Source organism: Mercurialis annua, linkage group LG5 (genome assembly GCF_937616625.2).
Source record: "Mercurialis annua linkage group LG5, ddMerAnnu1.2, whole genome shotgun sequence".
In the NCBI taxonomy this organism is placed as follows: Eukaryota; Viridiplantae; Streptophyta; class Magnoliopsida; order Malpighiales; family Euphorbiaceae; genus Mercurialis; species Mercurialis annua.
This window is the reverse complement of record NC_065574.1, coordinates 2,938,875-2,961,367: the sequence shown is the minus strand read 5'-3', so window position 1 is coordinate 2,961,367 and position 22,493 is coordinate 2,938,875. Positions and strand designations below refer to the sequence as shown.

Below are 22,493 nucleotides of genomic sequence, written 5' to 3'. Positions count from 1 at the left end.
TGTGATTCTGACATATAAAAGGATATTTGATTGTTCATTATATTCTCTTTTAGTTTTCTAAATTGTAAAACTGCAACTAATTCTAATGTTTGCCATCCTCCTCATAAAATTGATTTTTTACTGCTTTTTTATATAATATAGGCTTAATGCCTTAAAAACGCCCGATCATTTAACCCCATTTTATATGATTAAATTGTGATTCTGACATATAAAAGGATATTTGATTGTTCATTATATTCTCTTTTAGTTTTCTAAATTGTAAAACTGCAACTAATTCTAATGTTTGCCATCCCCCTCATAAAATTGATTTTTTACTGCTTTTTTATATAATGTAGGCTTAATGCCTTAAAAACACCCGATCATTTAACCCCTTTAATTCTACTCTAACGTAGAAAACTGGTCAAATTTATTTTATTTCGTATTTTGTTGTTTTAATTGTACGCTTAAACATTAAATTAACATTTTTGTATCTGGAATTTTTTTTTTAAAAAAATCTTTATAAAAGATCAATTTAATGTAAAAAAGTTAATTTAATGCAAAAAGGGTAATTTGAAGAATTTTTTATTTTTTTTTAAATGCAAAAAAGATTAATTTAATGCTTAAGAATACAATTGAAATTAAAAAATACAAAATACAATAAAACTTAACAAATTTTCAATATTAAAATAAAATTAAAAAAGAGTTAAAAAAAACGAGTGTTTTTGTTAGGCTTATAATATATTGCATTTACTTGCTATAAAACTAATGGGAGCCGATTACAGACATCGAATGTGTAAACAAGAGTGGAATTCTTGGCAATTTAGACGTCAAAGTAAACCTTAAAAGTACAAGTCAAACTATAACAATTTTTGGCATATGAGGACTTGGCCTAATGGCCAGGTCCTTAGAATTGCATGAGATCGGAGGTCGACTTTTAATTCTCCCTCATAAGTCATATTGCAGTTTGTTTATTTAAAAAATAAATAGTAGTAATAATTAATTTCCGCAAATCTTTACTAACAACTGATAGTCTGATATAGAATAGTTCTATTTCCGCTAAAAATAGACTATTATCCATAATTATAACAAAAATATAAATAAATCATAAATAAAAAATATTTATATTTTGATCCATGATTTTCCTATTTAAAATTAATTATATATGAATAAATATATAAAAATATAACTGATAAAATTAAAATAAAATATATTTCACTAATTTAAATGAGAACACTCGAATTCATTTTTCTTTCTCTATTCTTTCAGATTAATTAATTTATTTGATCCACCATTTTCACATTTTAAATTAATTATATAAAAAAAATGAATAAATATAATTGACCAGAGATGAAATTAAGATATAATTCACTAATTTTAGGGCAAACCCTCAAATTCATTTTTCTCTCCTATTTTCAGATAAAAAAATATTAACCATTTAGAGTTTTTTCCGGGTTGAGTCAATAGGAACAGACCGTGTATCACAATTCATAAGAAACATTAATTTGGAAATTGCAAAAATGAACGTATCTTAAGGGTCCAAGACTTAGACTCTCATCATAAGCCTATATAAAGGAGTCTAGATTGTTTATTATTGGAGCATCACAAATTTAAGTGTTAATTTGTTCTTAATTAGAATTTAAAATCACACAATGTCAACTAATTTCTTAAGGTTTTTTCTGATGGCTCTTCTCATCTCTTCAATACTACAATTTTCCATGCTACCAGCAGCTGATGCAGCTAGAAAAATTCAATCTGCTCCTCCACCTATAAGTAAAAACATCCCAGGTAAATTAAATTAATAACTATTTATTTATTTTAGGATTATTCATATGAAAAACTATTATTTGCACACTAACTTATGATTATATATATTACGATTTTTTAAAATTATCAATTTTGTTTACCGTTTTTTTTACAATTATATCATCATTTGAAAACCCGACGAGCTGTAGCTGACACGACGACCAAAGCGATGGGGCGACATATTCAGATGCTACAAATAATTTATCATAATTTTCACTAGTATTTAGAAGTTTAATTTGTGTTTTTGTATTTTTTTAACAGACACGTGTTCTTAAATTTATATTTGAGATGAATAATCAACTCAGAAACATATGATTAATCACTTGTGACATCTGACTTATCACGTTATGCCATCTATTTTATTACTGTGTAGGCTATAAATTGTCGAATTTCTGAATGATAGTATAATTGCAAAAAAATTTAAATATGGTAAATAAAATTGATAGTTTTTAAATATCATAAAAGAATTATAATTTAACATATATAAAAATGATACTTTTATGTGTAATTAATATTGAATTTTAATTTTTAATTATGACAATGAATATATAATTTAAAGTGTTGTTTTTTCACTATATATAAAATCATATTTTGTATTAATTTACGATTCTATCACAATTTTTAAAATTGTCAATTTTGTTTATCGTTTTTAATTTTTTTATAATTAAACTACCATTTGAAAACCTGTCGATTTGTAGTTGATGCAATGATCGAATACCGAGTAAGATGTCACAAATAACCAATCATACATTTTAAAGTATAATATATTGTTATGTAGTATTTTTTTTATAAAGACATGTGATCTTAAGTTAAATTTTGAGTTAACAGCAAACTGATCAATTATTTATGGCATCTGCCTTATTGCACCACGTCATCCTCATGTTATCACGTCAATTACAAATCGTCGGATTTTTAAATGGTGATATAACTGTAAAAAAATTAAAACATAATAAATGAATAATTTTAAAAATTGCGAAAGAATTATTATTTAATATAAAATGATGTTTTTGTATGTAATTAATTCTTTAATTTTAATTTTTACAATGCATAAAATAAATTTGAAGTGTTATTTGTGATATTTAGGTTTCGACGGGTCAGAGCGCATATATTGTCCAGCTTGTGTTTGTAATGGTGAAGTTCCAGAACCGGGTAAATGCTGCAAGTGCAAATGAGAAGATTAGTTTCGCTACACATGCTTGGGATCGGCCTAATTAATTAAACAATTAGTTGAGTAATTAATATTAATAAAAAGTGTCTCTTGTTAGCCTAATTAACGCCAATATTAAAAGAAATTGTAGCAAGTAAAATTAGTGTCCCAAGATTCTATAGATAATACAGTTTAATATGTAATAATTTATCATAGTCTTGTTTTTAATCAAATAAAATATGTTTCTTCATTATATATGTACTCAAGATCTTTTATGCCAAAGATTATGCCTAAAGTTTATAGGACTGGATTATTAAGGGATGATTTTGTATTTTTATACTCTTGAATCGTAGCTTTAATTGCCTAAGCTTGCGAGTTTTGAAATTTTCAGTTATTTTCTGTGATTTTTAATATGTTTTACATTTTCAAAAAAGAAAAGAAAAGATTATGATTGTCTCAAACAAATGATTTGAGTCTCAAGTTGTAATCTCGTAGAGTTTGGATTTTAAAAAAATTAGTATCATTACGTTAAAATTCATTGGTGTTAAATTAATTTATTTAAATAGCATATGGCTTACATAATTAGAGCATCACCCACCTCAATGTCAAAAGTTTGACTTCAACGTTTACGTGCACCAGAAGATATCTTTGCATGTCTTGTGAAGAAAATAAAAGAAGAATAAGAGATTTCTGGCTAATAATCACCCATGGCACCTCAACTTTAGGGGTACGGGCGCTAAACCCTCTGATGTTTAAAAACGGGCGCTAAACCCCCTGAACTTTGAGGCGGCGCTCACAAAACCCCTTTTGCTCCAAATATGACGAAAATACCCCTGGCGCCGTTTTTTCAGTCAATTGTCAGTTTTAAAAAAAAACTGACACTGCCATATCATCTGACACGTCAGAATTATACTTTAAAAATTTCAAACACCCAAAATACCCTTACTTTAATTTAGAAAAAGACAAAAAAAAACTCAATCTAATCTAATGAATTAACCCAGCAACTAACCCGACCAATACCCCAACCCGACCGATCCGACCACCGCCGGAAAATTTTCCGGTCATCTTCTCCGATTTGAAGATGACCGGAAAATTTTCCGATCATCAAAAAAATTTGTTCCTCAGAGGAACAGATCCGACGATCTGTTCCTTTGAGGAACAGATTCATCTCTGTTCCTCAACATGAGGAACAGATCTCTGTTCCTCAACATGAGGAACAGATCGACATCTGTTCCTCATGTTGAGGAACAGATCGACATCTGTTCCTCAACATGAGGAACAGACCGATCTGTTCCTCAGGGAACAGATCTGCAGATCTGTTCCTCAGAGGAACAGATCGTCGGATCTGTTCCTCTGAGGAACAGATTTTTTTGATGACCGGAAAATTTTCCGGTCATCTTCAAATCGGAGAAGATGACCGGAAAATTTTCCGGCGGTGGTCGGGTCGGTCGGGTTGGGGTATTGGTCGGGTTAGTTGCTGGGTTAATTCATTAGATTAGATTGAGTTTTTTTTTATCTTTTTTTAAATTAAAGTAAGGGTATTTTGGGTGTTTGAAATTTTTAAGGTATAATTCTGACGTGTCAGATGATATGGCAGTGTCAGTTTTTTTTTAAGACTGACAATTGACTGAAAAAACGGAGCCAGGGGTATTTTCGTCATATTTGGAGCAAAAGGGGTTTTGTGAGCGCCGCCTCAAAGTTCTGGGGGTTTAGCGCCCGTACCCCTAAAGTTGAGGTGCCATGGGTGATTATTAGCCGAGATTTCTAGATAAATAAATAATATTACAGATGAATTTGGTCTAGATAATTTTATTCTTTATTTTACATTCATTTATTTGTAAATAAATTTATTTTATAATTTATTTAATATAAGTATAATCAATTTAAAATTTAAAAATAGACATCCCAAATAAACATATCAAAAACTTTATGCCTACTCATCTTTTAAATTCAAACCTTTACACTTTTAATAAAAAAAACTAATTTTTAATTATTTTTAAATTTCTTTTTGTAATTGTAACCAAAATTTTGAGTTTTATTTTTCAAAATCCAAACTTTTGCATTTTCTATCAATTACGACCAAATTCTAAAAAAAATTCTAACATCTAAAAAGAGTTAATGTAAACTTTTAGTTGCAATTGATAAAAATTGAAAGGTTTGGATTTTAAAAAATAAAATTTAAAATTTTGGCTATAATTACAAAAAAACTTTTATATTGGACACAATTATAAAAATTAAAAGATTGGATCATAGTTAATAAAAAAATGCAAATGTTTAGATTTTAAAAATGATTGGCCCAAACTTTATCATAAGCATATCTATATAACTAGTATAAAGATGAACCCAAAACACTGTTCATTTGAGTTCTCTTTTACAATTTTCTCCTTATTTTGCATTGAATTTACAAAATATAAACGACTAATGAATGTCATCTTTTACCTATTTTGGTACATCTTCACTTTTAAAAATATAAAAGCCCACATCTGCACATTTATTTACATAAAAACCATTTCAAAATTTAGTTTTTATTATTTTGTCATTACATTGATATTATAAGTGTAATAAAAAGTCTTCTATTTCATTTAATTTACAGTAAAACCTTCATAACCCTACAATATTATAAGTCTCTTTTGGTAAACCATCACTTTGTTATCATCCAAAAAGCCACGTTTCATCTTCTGCTTTCTTAGAATCTCTAGCTGATTGCCAGCTATTATCCAGCTTATTGCATAAGATAAGATGGCTTAAATTTTAATAGTATTTATATTGCATTTCAGAGAATTGTAAATTCAGTCTTACTTCTCTCTCACTCGGCTGATCTTTAATTTGTCCCGTAATTTTTTCCTTTTCTCTCACTTAAATGGCCTCATGCTTTCTTTTCGTTTCAATTCTCTATTACTTTTGATTTCTCGATTCTTGAAACTTTGATTCTCTCTCAGTTTTTCTTTTATATTTGATCTCTGACTCCTTCAAGCTTTAATTTTCTCTCAATTTACCTTTTGCTTTTAATCTTCGTCTTTTTACCTTTATTTCAAATGATGCGTTTGGATTCAAATTTCGTAGAGTTTGTTTACTACGTTACTCTCAGAGATGACACAATGTTGGTATTGATTGATTTGAATCAGTAAGTTGCGATAGGTTCAGATCGTGTTAAGCGAGGTGGGCAATCCAATCATGGTAAAAACTCTGGCTTTAATGGTCTCCTGGTGTTGATGTCAAAAAAAATCAGTTTCTTAATTTTGGTATTACCAAAAGTGTTGTTTTTGATTGGAAACATTTTTAGTATTTACTTTTTTTCCTTTGTTTTGTAGTTGTGATGTGATCGGATTATGCTTCAGTACTCAAATTGGCAAAAGACTATCGTGGAGTGGATTGGAAACAAAATAGGCTCTTCGTATTTTGCTGTGTCTTCCAGACGATGTGAAGCCTCCTGATACTGACAATCTTTTTCGTTGCCGCCGGTCAATCTATAATTGATTTTTTTATTGACAGCAATACCTTTAGGAAGTTGGTATTGAGTGGATTGTTGATAATGTATAAATAATTTTTTATTGGAATATATGATGGATTGGTTAGATCATTTTTTGTAGTTTTACTTTTAATATAAATGAAATTCAACTTTCATGTAATTTCCTTTCCATGTTTATATTTTTTATACATCGCTTCGTTTCCAGTTTAGTTTTAATTTGATTTTCCGAGTTGCATGACCTTAGACCATTAATAAAATTGGACTATTTATAATTAATAAAGCAAAAATTTAAACTGGCTTTCCATATATTTTTAGTCAATTAAGAATTATTTTTCATTACATATTTTTAAATTTTCACGCTTAATTACCACAAGTCTCACAAACATTAATTCATTTGGTATAATAATTTCAAATTATTCATATATCTCACATATTAACGCCAAAATGACCACATATTTATTTCTTTATTTCTCTCAAAATACTAGAAAGGAAAAAATAGCGGATGAAACTTTTTTATAAAGCAAGGCCATGGAAAACTGAAAAATTATCCTTTTCTCCAAAACTTGGTTTCCAGGTTTAACGTCCAAGTTTATCCGTAAATTTGGAGTCCTAATTTATTGTTCAAATTTATCCATAAATTTAGTTTTCAAGGTTTAAGTTTATCCGTAAATTTAGTGTCCGAATTTATTTTTCAAGTTTATCCACAGATTTGTAAACTTGGACATCAAGTTTATAAATAATCTTGGTGTTCAAGTTTTAAGTTTAAGTTTATCCGTAAGCTTGGTGTCCCAATTTATTTTTCAATTTATCCACAAAATTAATTTTCAAGTTTATCTATAAACTTGGTAAGTTTATCTATAAACTTGGACACCAATTTTTTTTTTTTTAAAGAAAGTTTACAAGTAATACTTCATTTTTAAAAAAAATATATATTCTAGCATTTTGTAGTTTATGTCCAAATTTAGATGTTAAAAAAGATTTTTACCAATTCTCCATTTCATTTATGGAAATGAACTTTTTATTTTCATGGGAATAAATCAAAATTTAACTACATATTTTAATAATAAATAAATTATATATAATTATTAAAAAGATTATTTAAGTTAAAAGTGAAAAAAATTAAATCTTTTGAAAAAAATAATTTAATATTACATATCAATAAAAAATATGTGAAACTTAAATTGATTGTCCTTTATAGAGTGTAATGTTGGTTCAAATCGAACCAAAGTGATTTTCATTGGTTGATCAAATTTAGTTTATGAATATCTATATACATTATTAATCAAACTATTTGTACTACTACTTCCAAATCAAGTTTTATATGTTCTTTTAATATATGTATATACATATTTCTATTTACGTCAGAATAGCTATATATTAGTAATCTAGATGTTACCACACTTAAGAAAATTAATAGTTTGTATAATTATACTACTAAGTTAGATAAATGAATCAGTTATGTGAAGCTTTTTTTTTTATATATAATTTATACAGTTTATTTGTTGATATATTATTATTATTATTATTATTTATTGTTGTAATGTTAGTTATAAAGTGATTATTTCCGAAGCATCGCGAGGGTATCATACTAGTATCATTTACAAATGAACAATTTGAGCATATTAAGCTTGGTTTTACTATATATATCCACGACCGTAAAATTTTAAATTTAGATATCAATGATAGCAAAAACAAATGATATTATTGTTATAACAATGTCTAAGTAATATGATTAATTGAAAAGTGAATTTTCTTTTAATATCAGGTTTAACTATTCAAAAATATCTCATTTTTTTTATATTTATTCATTTATAGACAAAATTTTAAAATTGTTTGATGTCAATCCATTTTTCTATTTCCAGTTTAAGTTGTAACCATTTATTCAAGTTAAAATGAAAAAAAAATTCATATTATTTTATATTATTCTAATTTATATTTTTACCATCGAGAATTCCAAATATAAAGAGAATATTTGAATTCTTTTCACTCCAATTTAAACAAATAGTTACAATTGAAATTGAAAATTAAAAAATTGACAATTTCAAAAATTTGGATTATAAACAAAGAAGTCGAAAGATGAGTTATTCTCAATGATGAAACCTTAATATTAATGTTTAATTTGGACACTAATTTCTTAATTACCTCTAAATTATTGACGTGAATGGCCAATTTCTCAGTTACATACTTTGCTTGGCGTACTGTTTGATAAACATTCAAGAATATGTACATTAAGCAGCTAAAGAAAGACTATTTGCATGGAAATTGTGAAAATTCAAACTTTTAATTCAAACCAGTTTAATCTGCTTTCATATTTTAAAAAATTGATCATAAACTGTATGTAGCCGAAAGTCTTACAATCCCATAGACTATATAAATACCAACATCCTCATATCAATTAATCATAATCTTTAATATACGGAAAATAGGAATGGCAACAAATTCTCTCAAGTCTGTCTTGGTCACTTTCTTTATCTTTGCCTTCGTATTGTCGCCGATGATGCCTAGCGAAGCAGCTCGGTTTAATCATCGAGGTATATTAATTATTTTTATTTTGCAAAATTAAAAGATTTTCTTAGTTACAAGTGATTAATGGTTATGTTATTGTAAAAAAGAATATTTATTACTGTATAGTTACAAAATTTTAATTAATTTTGCAGACCTCCACCGACGAACCCATTTTTTGCCCGGCTTGTGTGTGTTGCTCGCCTAAACCACCGCCACCGAGCGTGTGTTGTGAATGCTGCCGTACTCCGGTACCCGACACTGTTCATCCATGAAGGCTGCTTAATTTATGTTAAATGTGAAAGCCTTAACATGAATTCTTATTACTATAAATAAAAGAATGATTATATATTACGAATAAGCTTGAGGAGTGCTTCTCCTTTAATAATAAGTAACTATGTATTCCAGAAATAAAATATTCTATTTATAAAAATTCTAGTTGTGGGTATAAATTTAAACTAGTCCAAATTCTTGCCTTTTTATGTACATCTTCATATATACATTTGATGCTACATAACTAGGTATATGATAATTGTATTCTATTATGATAAATTTGAAAATGAATAAGGATCAGTAGACACCTTCCTTATACGACTGACAATTTATTCTGATATTTATACTTCATCAATAAAATAAATGCCTAGTGCTTTATTTTTTTTTTAATCTTTTAGCCTCTTTTCAATCCTATTCAAACGTTGAAAAATCTCAAATTTTACCTTATTTTGCATTTTTATATTTCAATTGCACCCTAAAATAATAAATTGATGTCTTTTTTATTTGATTTTAAAAAAAAAACATTCATCATATTTAGCATATATTAATTGCATATGTTTAAAATTTACTTAGATTTAATTAAATTAATTAAAAAATTTAAACAATTTTAATTTAATTATGGTTTTAGCTAGCTAGTTTTTGAAAATAAAGGACTTGTTTGTACTTTTTGGATAAAAATAAATCTAATTTTATCTTTAGACTTTCGTTTAAGTAAAAAATTATCAAAAATTAAAAAATTGGAGTATAATTGAAACGATAAAAATGTAAATAGGATAAAATTAATCAGTTTTCAACGTCAAAATAAAATTGAAAAAGAGTTAATAGGTCGGGTTTTTTTTAGGCATTAGGCCTATATAAATTATGTGTGTTGCTACTTAAAAATATGTTATAATTTAAACATTGAGTACGATTGCAAAAATATAGTGTCTCTTGGCTTAATCAATTAAAATTATCTTATCTTTTCGACTTTTTTTTTATTTTAAAGCAAAATTTTAAACATTGAGTATGATTGCATATACCTCTCCTTTATATTATCACCTCACCACAATTAGATATTAACCATCAATATTGACTTTAACAATTTGCAAATGTTACCACCAATATTGACTTAATTTAGCAATTGCAAGTTGCCGTTGCATATGAATTTATACGAAATAATAGATTGAAGACTATGCTCTACAAAAAAATAATATCAAACTTGTAATTTGAATTTGCCATATGCTTGACGATAGTGTATTCGAATTATTTGCTTCATTTGAAATAGAATGTAATATAATTATGTATGCAGACTGTTTTTTAGGTTCTAAGTTCTTGAAATTAAACTATAAATACCTTTTCCTCATATCATCAAGACATAATACATTTTCCTCCAAGTTATAATCAGTAATGGAAACTAATTCTCTCAAATCATTTTTGTTCACTCTCTTCATTTTCGCCATGGTTATGTCTCTGATAATTCCATGTGAGGCAACTCGATTCAATCAATGAGGTAAAATTAATATTATTCCCAAAAATTAATTTTTTTTAATACACTATCCAGGGACGAACCCACGCATGTATAGCTTGAGGGGGCAGCGCCCCATAATAATTTGTTCTTTTACAAAAACCCCCCCTTTAACTTTTTTTAAGACATATAGTCATTCTTTTTACTAGCCCCTTAAAGATATTGTACGAGTAAGCCCTTCTATTCAACAAAAACTAGTTTCCTCTCTGACACTATCATTTGCAAAATATATATATATATAATAGTAACCGGAAATATCTTGCAGATCTCCTTTAAACAACATCGGGACCGATTTGTCCGGCATGTGTTTGTTGCACTCCTCCACCGTCAGGGTCGTGCTGCCGCTGCTGTGCTTCTCCTATTTAAACTGAGTCTACAAATGGTTCTTCTTGAAGATGTGTACTATTGTTATGCTTAGGTGTTTTAATCCAAATATATAGTTAATTAGACTCATAATTTGAATAAAAATGTTTCTCTAAACATTTAAATATTGTTTGTTGGTACACTTTATTTTGTCAATTACCTCTTTGGGTTTGAGTAATAAGTCAAATTATACGCCAAGCACTGATAGAGCTATGTAGGGCTGTATAAAAAAAATTCAAACCAATCAAATCAAAACAATTCAACTAAACCAAACCAAATATTACGGTTTAAAAGATTGCTGATTTGATTTTAGTTTGGAAAATAGAAAAAAATAATTATTGGTCTGATTTACGGTTTGAAAAATTATAAACCAACATAAACCAAACCAAACCAATATAATATCTTTATTAAAATTATAAATATTATAACTTAAAAATAAAATTTCTATCACTATTTTTTGAAATTGTACTTGACAAAATAATATATTTAAATATCATCTAATGAAATAACTAATTGTATATTTATTCTCGATCAATAAAGGTTATATTTTTATAATTTTAAGATATTATATTAATAAAATGTAAAAATTTATAATATAAAAAATTTATAATATATTTTATTAGTCATTATTATAGTTTGTTATATAAGTATAACATTTATTTTAAGATGAATAAATATTTTATAGAGTTTTAGACTTTTTATCTTAGATATAAATAAGTAATTATTTGATGATAATTTAAACTGATTTCAAAGAAAAAAATTATTAAATCAAACCAAACTAATTTTGTTGGTTTATAATGTGTGTGGTTTGATTTTGGTTTGAAAATTTATCAAACCAGTATAATTGGTTTGGACTAAAATATTATTGATAAACTAGTCAAATCAGACCATGTACACCCCTAGAGCCATGATTTCAATATAAAAAAAAGTCAAATTATAATATGTAATAAATAAAGTAGACAATCTTAAAAATTAGGAGAGGGGGTAGTTTAAATTGTAAATTATTAAAAAAATTGGAACAATTTTAAAAATTTGAATGGGACCATGACACTCCCATTGTCGCCTCCCTCCGTCATTGACGCCAATGTTTAAAATTTATAACGGCTAAAAAAGTTTGACTTTTTATATATCTAATAAGTTTTTTATTTTTCGATAAATTTAATGTACTGCTTATAATAAGTAGCAATTATAATTCAATTTAAAAATAATTTAATAGGCATGGTGACAATACATATTAAAAATTATTTGTATTAAAATACTGAAAATATATCAAAATATCAATAAATCTTAATCTATTATTAAAAAATTAAAAATACATATCAAATTGAACAATTGTTGAAATTAAACTAAAATTGTTGTTAATTTTTAAATTGGAATAAACTATCAAAATTAAATATTTTGTAAAAGATAGTAAAATAACGGCAAAATCACTTCTAAATCAATTTTTTATCAATTGCGATTGAACCTTTTAATTTTACAATTATGTTCCAATTTAAAAGGTTTGTTGTGTTCGTTTCAAATTTCATTTTTTAAATCCAAAAATTTACGTTCTTTTAATTTTAAAAATATTGTATAACTTCTAAAAACAGTTACTATAATTTTTATTTAGTCGCAATACATAGAAGATATAAAAGTTTGAATTTAAAAAATAAAATTTAAAATTTTGATTATAAGTAAAAAACATTGAATTGGATATAATTATAAAAATCAAAATATTTAATCGTAATCGATAAAAAAATATAAAAAATTTATATTTTAAAATTAGTTTTCTAAGCAGTATAATGGTAGCTCTCATCTTCATTGCTTTGCTTTTGAAACTGTCCCATGCATTAATTTACAACCACATCACAAGTGGTAAACTGTGGCAGGATCAGGGCCATGGCTAGTTATGTAAGTTGGTATTGGTCTCTTTCACTTCAAGAATTCATACTCCAACATTTATATTGCCTTAATGCTCATTTCTTCTACATTATCTGCTTTTTTTTTTAGATTTTTTATTCCCCAGAAACATAAAAATGGCAGCCAAATGCTCAAGAATTTGGGCTTATAATTCTAATAATGGGTTTATCTTGCTTCTATTGTATGCTGTTTTCTTGGGGACAAAGGGATCAATTGTCTTGGCCAGTGATGTTAGAAGAAAACTGGATGACATAACTGGTAAGTTTTAGTAATTTCGTTTATTAACTTGATCAATTCTTTATCCTCTGTTTTTGCTCTGTTTTAGAGTATTTAGCATAGCCGTCAAACCCGAGGCGGACTCAAAATCGATGAAAGTAGAGGGTTAAAGATTCAACCAGAGTTGAAACTAATATAAAAATAACGTTTTTTCCCTAAAGTATAGAAAAATATTATTGAGTATCAGTAGTATATTTTAATCAATCTAAAAAAATTAATTACTAATGTTAAATTACCCACAAAAATATTTCAAATGTAGTTGATCCGTCACAAAATTTTAATTTGTACCTCAGTTATTCTTAAACTTGTATTTCATAACTTAGGTGATCCCGTTGTAAATATTTTCTAAATATGTTAATTTTTTAATGATGTGTCACCTGACTTGGTAGTCTATTAAGTGACATATTAGTAAGGTGGAATCTTATTGAATTCATTAAAATCTCAAAATTTCTATGAAATTCATAAACATTATTCAAAGACATGAATATTTTGAAAATTTCAATGAGTTTAATAGAAATTTTGATATTTTTTAAGGTTTCTATAGGATTCAAGCTTCCTTTGAAGTGCACAGAAAATGGATTAAATTTGCTAATAGGGTAACTGAAATTATTACAGGCTCCATAAATATTGACTGTGGATTATCAGAAAATTCCATCTCTATCGATCCTAAAACAGGAATTCAGTACATCCCAGACAAGACATATATTGACACAGGACTGAGTAAAAATATATCTTCAGACTTCAATTCTGAAGCGCAATCTCCAGCTTTTCTAACGACTGTCAGAAGTTTTCCTGAAGGAAACAGAAACTGTTACACCCTGCGACCGCCTGAAGGCAAAGCTAGCCTCTACTTAATCAGAGCCTCGTTCATGTACGGAAACTACGATAATCAGAATGAAGTGCCGGAGTTCAGTTTATATCTCGGAGTTAATTTGTGGGACACGGTGAAGCCTGAAAATGCGTCTCATGTTGTAATAAAGGAGATCTTACATGTTGCTGTAATGGATAATATCTATGTCTGTCTCGTAAATACTGGTTCAGGAACGCCTTTTATTTCAGCTTTGGAGTTGAGGCATTTCAAGAATTCTACTTATAGAGCTGATCCTGGTTCAGCGTTAGCCTTATTCCAACGGCTTGATTTTGGTTCTTCAAGCAATGATACAATAAGGTTAGTTAGTTAGTTACTACTTACCGCTCATATTTATGTTCGAATTCTTGATCCAATATTTTTTAGATCGTAGTCAAATAAATATTAAAGATTCATTTAGAGCGTGGCCAATCTAACATGGAACATTACATGTATAAAATTTCTTCTAGTTGGTAAATACTACATCGCATCACATCAGTTTCAAACGAGTCCTAGACATATTTGGTAACACTCTAAAAAATGTTTTCTCATAAGATTTAAGGATCATTATATATATATAATTCAAAATAGAGCGTATTGTTTTTAATTGATAAAAATGACTAAACATAAGTTAATTGATTCTGATCCACAAGTTCAGAGATGGCAATGATTCCTTATTCTAATAGATACAACTCTAACCATGATTGAACGGGACTTCAACGTGCATATAAAAGATACAAGTTCGGTTAAATCCAGTTCAAAACCGCTGGAACTCGGTTCATGATCATGTATGGACTCTGCCTAGTGGGCTAGTGCTTGTATACCAATTCTAAAGACATCAAATTTGACATGCTTTTATTTATCTTAACTCATTAATAAACATAGTTTGATGATGACTAATCCAGGTACCATGATGATGCTTATGATCGAATATGGTACCCTTACAATTCCCCACAGTTCGATCCCCTCAGTACTTCCTTTGCCGTTGATTCCCTCAGAATCACAGACTACAATCTCCCATCAAAGGTGATGCAAACTGCTGTGCAGCCCATGAATAACGAATCAATAAATTTCGATTTTAACATTGGGGACCCATTTGTAAATTTCTACATTTACATGCACTTTGCTGAAGTTGAAAGTATTCCAAGCAATGACCAATCTAGAGCATTCAACATTGAATTGAATGGTAAGGTGTTAGAAGAAGTTGGTCTGAAGTATTTGCAGTCCACAACTATTTCTACTCTGCAGCCAATCAGAGGACCCAGGCTTACGATCTCACTCAATCGGCTATCCAATTCTAGCCTTCCTCCGATTATTAATGCAATGGAAATATATTTGGTGAATAAATTGTGGCAGAAAGCTACTAACCAAGAAGATGGTATGTTTCTTCCCTTTGTGTAATTTAGTAATCAATTTTCATTTCATTCAAACTAGACCCAATTTTATTTTGGCTTACTTGCTTTAGAAGTTACGAGCTTTAGCATGTTTTGCAAATTTAACACAAACTTTCGATTTGGCAATTTAATACATGAACTGTCTATTTTTCATGAAACGATCTAGGTGAGAATTATGTATAACTAAAAAGTTAAAACACTAGTTTATAAAAAATATAATTTTACGCACAGAAAATTGACTGCCAGTCTAATTATTTCTTGTTTATTTTTAATTATAGTTAATGCTATTGAGGAGATCAAGTCAAGCTATAATTTATTTAAAGGGTGGCAAGGAGATCCATGTCTCCCTGCTCCAGCTTGGGATGGTCTGAGTTGCAGTGACAGTGGCTATGATCCCCCAAAAATTATATCTTTGTGAGTTTCGCGTATTTTTAATCAGACAAGCAATAAAAAAATTAAAAGTAAATGATATTAATTGTTATGAACTTGAAAATATTCAATTGCATTCAGGAACTTATCATCAATTGGATTAACAGGACATATCTCTTCTTCATTATCCAATCTGAAGTTTTTGCAGAACCTGTAAGTTCATAATTACCATCTCTACTATTTTTCCTTTATTTTTTCCAGGGTATAAATTTTTTACGGTTACTGAATAATATATCTTTTACAGAACGGTTACCATCTTTTACTTTGTTATATCCTGGTAATTAAACTTTTTTTAAAAGCAACGGTAGGTTACTATAGCAATTCAGAAAATTGTTTATAGGTGGCAACAGAAACGTCGTATAACCACATAAATTTATGTTGCCACATAAGCAATTTTTGACTTGAGTTGCTATAGAAATTTTCCGTTTATGTAAAAATGAAAGTTTAGTTGCTAAAATATAGCAAATGAAATGATGATAACCGTTCTGTAAGAGCCTATAGTTCAATAACCATAAATCTGCATATGGTTTAAAATCCTAACCCGTATGATTCTTCAGCGACTTGTCAAACAATAGCTTAACAGGACCGCTGCCTAATTTTCTGTCACAATTATCCGATTTAAAGACTCTGTAAGTTACTATTGATTTACAATAGAAATATCACATTCTTTTTAGATGGGAAATGAGATCATTGTATCTAAAACTGCAGGAATTTAGAAGGAAACAGACTCTCTGGTTCAGTTCCTTCTGCTTTGATCGAAAGATCCACCAATGGCTCGTTGTTATTAAGGTTCGGTACTTCGGTTACTCTCACCGAAATGTTGATGTTCCATTCTTGTTTTCCTTCTCAATCCTGACAACTAATTTCCCTAAGAATTATTAAAATTTATAGATTGGATCAAAATCCTGAGCTTTGTCTGTTATTACCATGCAAAGAAGAGAAGAAAAACATTGTGATTCCAATAGTTGCAACAATAGTTCCATTATCAGTCATCTTTCTGGCTCTAATTATCCTGTGGAGATGCAAAAAAAGAAAAGGTTCTTGAATTTTATCATAATTGTATCAAATTACAAGTTCAAAGATGTTAGCAGAATAATTAATTCTGACAAAATTTAATTACTCTATGAAGTTCCAGGGAAGTTTGTCAACTCTCAGAAAGAAGAAGAATCATCCTTAAAATCTGACAGCAGAAAATACTCATATTCTGAGATTGTCAGAATTACCGACAATTTTAGCACGATTATCGGAAAAGGAGGATTTGGAACGGTTTATCATGGAAGCTTAGCTGATGGAACTCAAGTTGCTGTTAAGATGTTATCTCCATCATCAACTCAAGGCTCGATTCAATTCCGAACCGAGGTATGAGTATGACACATCATGGACTCAACCGATCAGATGTAAGGGAATCTTACAAGTAAGATTTTCTACCTTCTGATTGGTAGGGTTCTTGAATAAAGTATGGACCGGGGCTAGATAAAAAAATTCCAGTGACTTCATGATATTCTTGACAGGCTCACCTGTTGATGAGAGTTCATCACAGGAATTTAGCTTCATTTGTTGGATACTGCTATGAGGATGCTAACATTGGGATAATCTATGAGTACATGGCTTGTGGAAATTTGGAGCAGTATCTATTAGGTATGCTTAATTAATCTTCCATTTTCGCACAAAAGTTAGCAAATAAGAGACTCAAGATTAATTTTCATGCAGATAAATCATTGGAAGCTTTGACATGGAAAGAAAGACTGCAGATTGCACTAGACGCGGCACAAGGTCAACAGTTAACATAAGGCAAAATGAACTAATCTATCAGAGCTATAGCCTATTTGTCCCCGGTCTAATTTAGTATTCATGCATTTGTTGCCAAATACATTCATTTCTAGTTTGGAACAAACATGGCGCGATGTTATATATTTCAAGTAGGATAAACTTTGTACACGTGGACGTTTGACATTGCGTCATGTCAGCTCTAAACGAGTTATGAATGGGCTATAGTTGTTCGTAAATAAATTCATTTTGTCTTGATACAGTAAGTAGATATAACTAAATTGAGATTAGTGTTATATATAGTTGCATGCAGATTATAAACATAATCTAAAACTGATGATGCAGGACTAGAGTACTTGCATCATGGTTGCAAGCCTCCTATAATTCACAGAGATGTGAAAAGTGCCAATATTCTACTGACCGAAAATTTCCAGGCGAAGATTGCAGATTTTGGACTGTCAAAATATTTCCCATCGGACAGTAGGAGTCATTTGTCCACCGGAGTTGTTGGCACTGTTGGTTACCTTGATCCTGAGTAAGTTTCTGCATATTCCTACAATGCTTGTCCCAACTGCGGACTATTGTGCTCAGATAATCTGCATTATAAATTTATCCGTATTTGGGCTTTATATATCGAATTCAATCAATAATCGTGTTGTGTTCGTTTTTAGGCTAACCGTGCTTTGTATCTAAACAAACATGACCTGTTTATGACCTGCAGACACAAATTGTCAGAATTAGTTTGTTTCTTCACGTGAATGACCTTAATGGGCATTCACGTGAGGGTTGTGTTAAGATAATATTATTGTTGGTCTTATCCAGCAGCTTGAACTTTTGGGTGAATTGGTTATTTGGTCAGGGATCCGTATTCTGTACCAATCCGGTTCTGCATTTGACGGAACTGGAACCGCTGGTTAACCGGAATCAACTGTTACTAAATTGGTTACTATTTGCATTTTCTTGGTTTAATTTCTTCAGGTATTATACGTCAGGCAGGCTGACCGAGAGAAGTGATGTGTACAGCTTCGGAGTAGTTCTTTTAGAGGTAATAACAGGCCAGCCAGCAATAATTAAAAACCATGATGATAATATTCATATAATTTCTTGGGTAAGTCGTTTTATTGAAAGTGGGGATATAAGAAATGCTGTTGATCCAAGGTTAAAAGGCAATTTCGATACAAATTCTGTTTGGAAATTCATGGAAACTGCATTGTCATGTGTTCCTTCATTTTCCATTCAAAGACCATTGATGAACCATGTAGTTGCAGAATTAAAAGAGTGCCTCGATACGGAAATTGCTCGAGAACGGAGCTCCAGATCGGAAGGTCAAGCTATGAGATTAAGCAATTCTTTTGAAATGATTACTGTAGATCTTGGAAATGAATTGGGTCCTGAAGCAAGATAGAAAGGAAAATGTTTTTTCTTTATTGCAAAGGAATTTTTTGTAACAATATATATATCTCGATGTCAGCCGTATTTGATTCTAAGAGCTAATGTACTTTGTATTTATTTTAAATTGGTGATTGTACTTTAATTTGTTTTAATCTAAATACTAAATTACGATTTTAGTGGCATCTTGAATTTTTCGAGTGATTTTAGGTCAGATTAGTGTATGTGGCAAATTTTTTTAACATTTATGTCAAATTATACCTTATATATTATGTATCACGTGATCAACAAAAAATCATGTAGGCATATATTTTTGCAGTGATCTCAATGGAACAAATCAAAATACCGATCTATTTTTTTTATTGAAAAACGACGATGTGGTTTTTGAAACTACGTAAATTCAATGTCCACATCATCGCTTTTTCAACATAAAATAGCTTGTGTTTTTAGGGCTAATTGCAAATTTTTAAATCACGAACTTTACCCTTATTTGCAATTATAACACGAACTTTAAAACTTGCAAATGCCAGTAACCAACTTTCATTTTTTGGCAAATTGATACACCGACCAATCATGCTAAAACACGTGGCGGTACATTACACGTTAGTATTTTTTTAGATCGGTGTAGCAATTTACCAACAAATGAAAGTTGGTTACTGATATTGCCAAGTATTAAAGTTCATGTTGTAATTACAAATTAGGGTAAAGTTCGTGATTTAGTTTGCAATTAATTTTTTTTTATTTAACAAAAAATAAAAATTGGTAACTGATTTTGGCAAATTTTAAAGTCTATATTTTATTTGCAAATCACACTAAAATTTGTAATATATTTTGCATTAAACTAAAAAAACATATATAAGAAAATACAATCATCAATAGATCTCACATGAGAAAAATAAAATTTAGTTGGTTTAATTTAGCGGACTTGACTTTCATTAAAATAAAATTTACATTTTAATTAAAAAAAGGGATAATTTCGAAGCCACCCTAATTTTGAAACTTAATTACAAGATTTTTGCCTGTGTTTTGCTAATTTCATTTGGATACCCACTTTTAGAGAATAATTTCAAAAATAATCCTTTTTTTTAACTCATGTCTAGATCAAGACATACCTTATTTTCAAAATACTATAAATATATCATAAAAACACTATAAAAAATACACTATAAAATCATTATTCGATCAAGACTTGTCTGATTCTTCTTTTTTTAACTCATGTCTCAATTGAGACATGTCCTGTCTCGATCGAGAAAGTTAAAAAATATATTTTTGAAATTATAAAAATAGAAGATATAAAGGGATTAAAAAGTCAGATGCCGGTGAAATTAAGTTTTAAAAGTAGGGTATTTTATAAATAATTCTTTAATAAAGTCGAAAGATGTAATTTTTTTTTGAATATCATTTTCTTTTTTACCATTAAATATGTTTTTATTAAAAGTAAGTGGACCTTTTCAGTGAACTTTTCATTAAAAGTAAGTGGGTTTTTCTTTAATGTACAAGAGCAAGCGACTTTTTTTGTTTACAATTAATGGAGTAGGATGGAAGTTGATACTTTGAAATCGAATTACAACGATGGATACTGTTAAGCTGCAACGTACCTACCATTGATAACATATAACTCACCTTTTTTGGATATTAAACTCCCTAGGTCACTGAGTTATTTCATAATTACAGAAAGGGTACTAAGTTTCAAATCGTTAAAAAATGGTCACTAAGTTATAAAATTATTTCACGAAATGTCACTCGAGGCAAAACGCACCAAACGTTTTGCGTTTTATCCTACGTGGCATGCCATAATTACAAAAAGATGTATAATTCAGTATCATTTTTTAACAAAATAGTATAATTCAGTATCCGTTTTGTAATTTGCGATAAATTTAATGACCTTCTTTTAAGACAGTGACTTTCTTGAGAAATAATTCGATAACTTAGTGACTAGTTTTTAACAATTTGAAATTTAGTACCCTTTTTGTAATATTGGAATAACTCAGTGACCCAGAGAGTTTAATATCCCACCATTTTTATAAAATTATTTTTAGCCTATGAAAAAACGGGGTGTAAAAGGACCGAGTCAAATTCGAGTTTTCCTAAGCTCAACTTCGAGTACAAGTGTGTTAAATAGATTGAGCTCGAACAATATCTGAACCACTTAAATTCGAGCTCGATTCAAATTCAATAAAATAAAAATAATAAATTAACTTAGTGACTAAATTAAACCAGGTTTAACCTTATTAAACCACCAATTGAACCAGACAAAGGGAATTAGCTACATACAAATTCGTTAACAATTTCATATTTTTTTATTAAATTGATTCAACTGGCAGTTAAATTGGTTAAAACAAAATCCAATAGCCACACTGATTCGGCTATCGAATCGATATCTTTTTTGATGCAAATGAAATGATTGTTAAAACACTAGTTTTGGAGTTATAATATGAGAGACAATAAATGAGTGACCCGTTAATAAACAAAGGGTAACGATTTTTACCTTTCATATATTAATTTTTGCACTCCATAATTTTTTGAGTTGAACATAATATTCTTTTTTTTCGGTAACTAAGAGAATCCCAACGGAGCCCAATATACTCTATGGGAGGCTAGTCTCGGCATCCCCCACTGGGCCTCCTACTTGATACGGACTTCAACAAATCGTCCAAATACTTACAACAAGTTCCGTAAAATGTGAGAATCGAACCAATAATGTGGCCCTCAGTTTTATTTAACCGTCCACAATTAAAACCAATTGAATCAACTCGTGATGGGTGACCATAATATCCTTCTTTTCTCTTTTACTCTCTTTTTTCTAATGAACTTGTACTATTTTGTTTCAGAGAACTTGTACTTCTTATTTTTCAAAGAATTTGTACTTCAGGTGCCCATTATCTTTTCAGAGAAATGTCCACTGTCTATAGATAAATATTTTTCTCCCTCGCTCCTCTTCTATCTCCGTCCCACTTCTCTTTTTTATATGTATCATTTTGTTTGTTTTTTATATCTTTTTGGCTTAATTACTCCAAAAATCACCAATTTTCGCATATTTTTAGTATTTGACACGAACTTTTAATTTTGGCATAAAAATACACGAACTATCAATTTTTTTGCATATATAACACGAGCAACGTTTTTGACATAAAACGGCACCGTTTTTCACCTAAAACGGCACCGTTTTTCACCTAAAACGACAACGTTTTATACCTAAAACGACACCGTTTTTCACCTAAAACAGAAACTTGGTCATATATGCAAAAAAATAATAGTTCTTGTATTTATACGCCAAAATTAAAAGTTCGTGTCAAATACCAAAAACACGCAAAAGTTGGTGATTTTTTGTGCATTTAAGCCTATCTTTTTAATGAATCAAAATAATATTAATGTTGTATTATTAAGCATACTTTTTTCTATCTTTAATAATAATTTTGATATTTACTATATACTAATAAGTAAAACTAACG

General features: G+C 29.1%; 1 protein-coding gene and 3 long non-coding RNA genes across 5 annotated transcripts; all 4 read left to right on the top strand.

Moving 5' to 3' along the window:
* Window positions 1–1,496: 1,496 nt before the first annotated feature.
* LOC126680597 (uncharacterized) lies at window positions 1,497–3,182 on the top strand. The gene is made up of 2 exons (XR_007641239.2): window positions 1,497–1,764; window positions 2,866–3,182. It is a non-coding gene; the product is annotated as an uncharacterized LOC126680597 (long non-coding RNA).
* A 2,371-nt stretch (window positions 3,183–5,553) lies between these two features.
* LOC126680599 (uncharacterized) lies at window positions 5,554–6,558 on the top strand. The gene is made up of 2 exons (XR_007641241.2): window positions 5,554–6,106; window positions 6,241–6,558. It is a non-coding gene; the product is annotated as an uncharacterized LOC126680599 (long non-coding RNA).
* A 2,262-nt stretch (window positions 6,559–8,820) lies between these two features.
* Window positions 8,821–9,361, top strand: LOC126680600 (uncharacterized). The gene is made up of 2 exons (XR_007641242.1): window positions 8,821–8,929; window positions 9,056–9,361. It is a non-coding gene; the product is annotated as an uncharacterized LOC126680600 (long non-coding RNA).
* A 3,668-nt stretch (window positions 9,362–13,029) lies between these two features.
* LOC126680587 (probable LRR receptor-like serine/threonine-protein kinase At1g05700) lies at window positions 13,030–19,220 on the top strand. Of its 2 annotated transcripts, none has more exons than XM_050375736.1 (13): window positions 13,030–13,197; window positions 13,831–14,383; window positions 14,968–15,440; window positions 15,735–15,870; window positions 15,967–16,038; window positions 16,443–16,514; window positions 16,594–16,674; window positions 16,777–16,922; window positions 17,021–17,244; window positions 17,397–17,523; window positions 17,596–17,658; window positions 17,998–18,187; window positions 18,631–19,220. In XM_050375736.1, the coding sequence occupies exons 1-13, from the start codon at window positions 13,056–13,058 to the stop codon at window positions 19,055–19,057; spliced, it is 2,706 nt and encodes a 901-aa protein (XP_050231693.1). In that variant the 5' UTR covers window positions 13,030–13,055; the 3' UTR covers window positions 19,058–19,220. The 2 variants fall into 2 exon arrangements, with proteins under 2 accessions (XP_050231693.1, XP_050231691.1); XM_050375734.1 differs by having other exon boundaries at window positions 17,015–17,244.
* Window positions 19,221–22,493: the final 3,273 nt, after the last annotated feature.

Excerpts from the sequence above, each read along its gene's own strand:
- LOC126680587 (XM_050375734.1), top strand. The coding sequence starts at position 13,056 with ATGGCAGCCAAATGCTCAAGAATTTGGGCTTATAATTCTAATAATGGG. Across the intron at positions 17,524-17,595 it reads TTTGGAGCAGTATCTATTAG|ATAAATCATTGGAAGCTTTG; the intron begins GTATGCTTAATT and ends ATTTTCATGCAG. Across the intron at positions 18,188-18,630 it reads GTTGGTTACCTTGATCCTGA|GTATTATACGTCAGGCAGGC; the intron begins GTAAGTTTCTGC and ends TAATTTCTTCAG.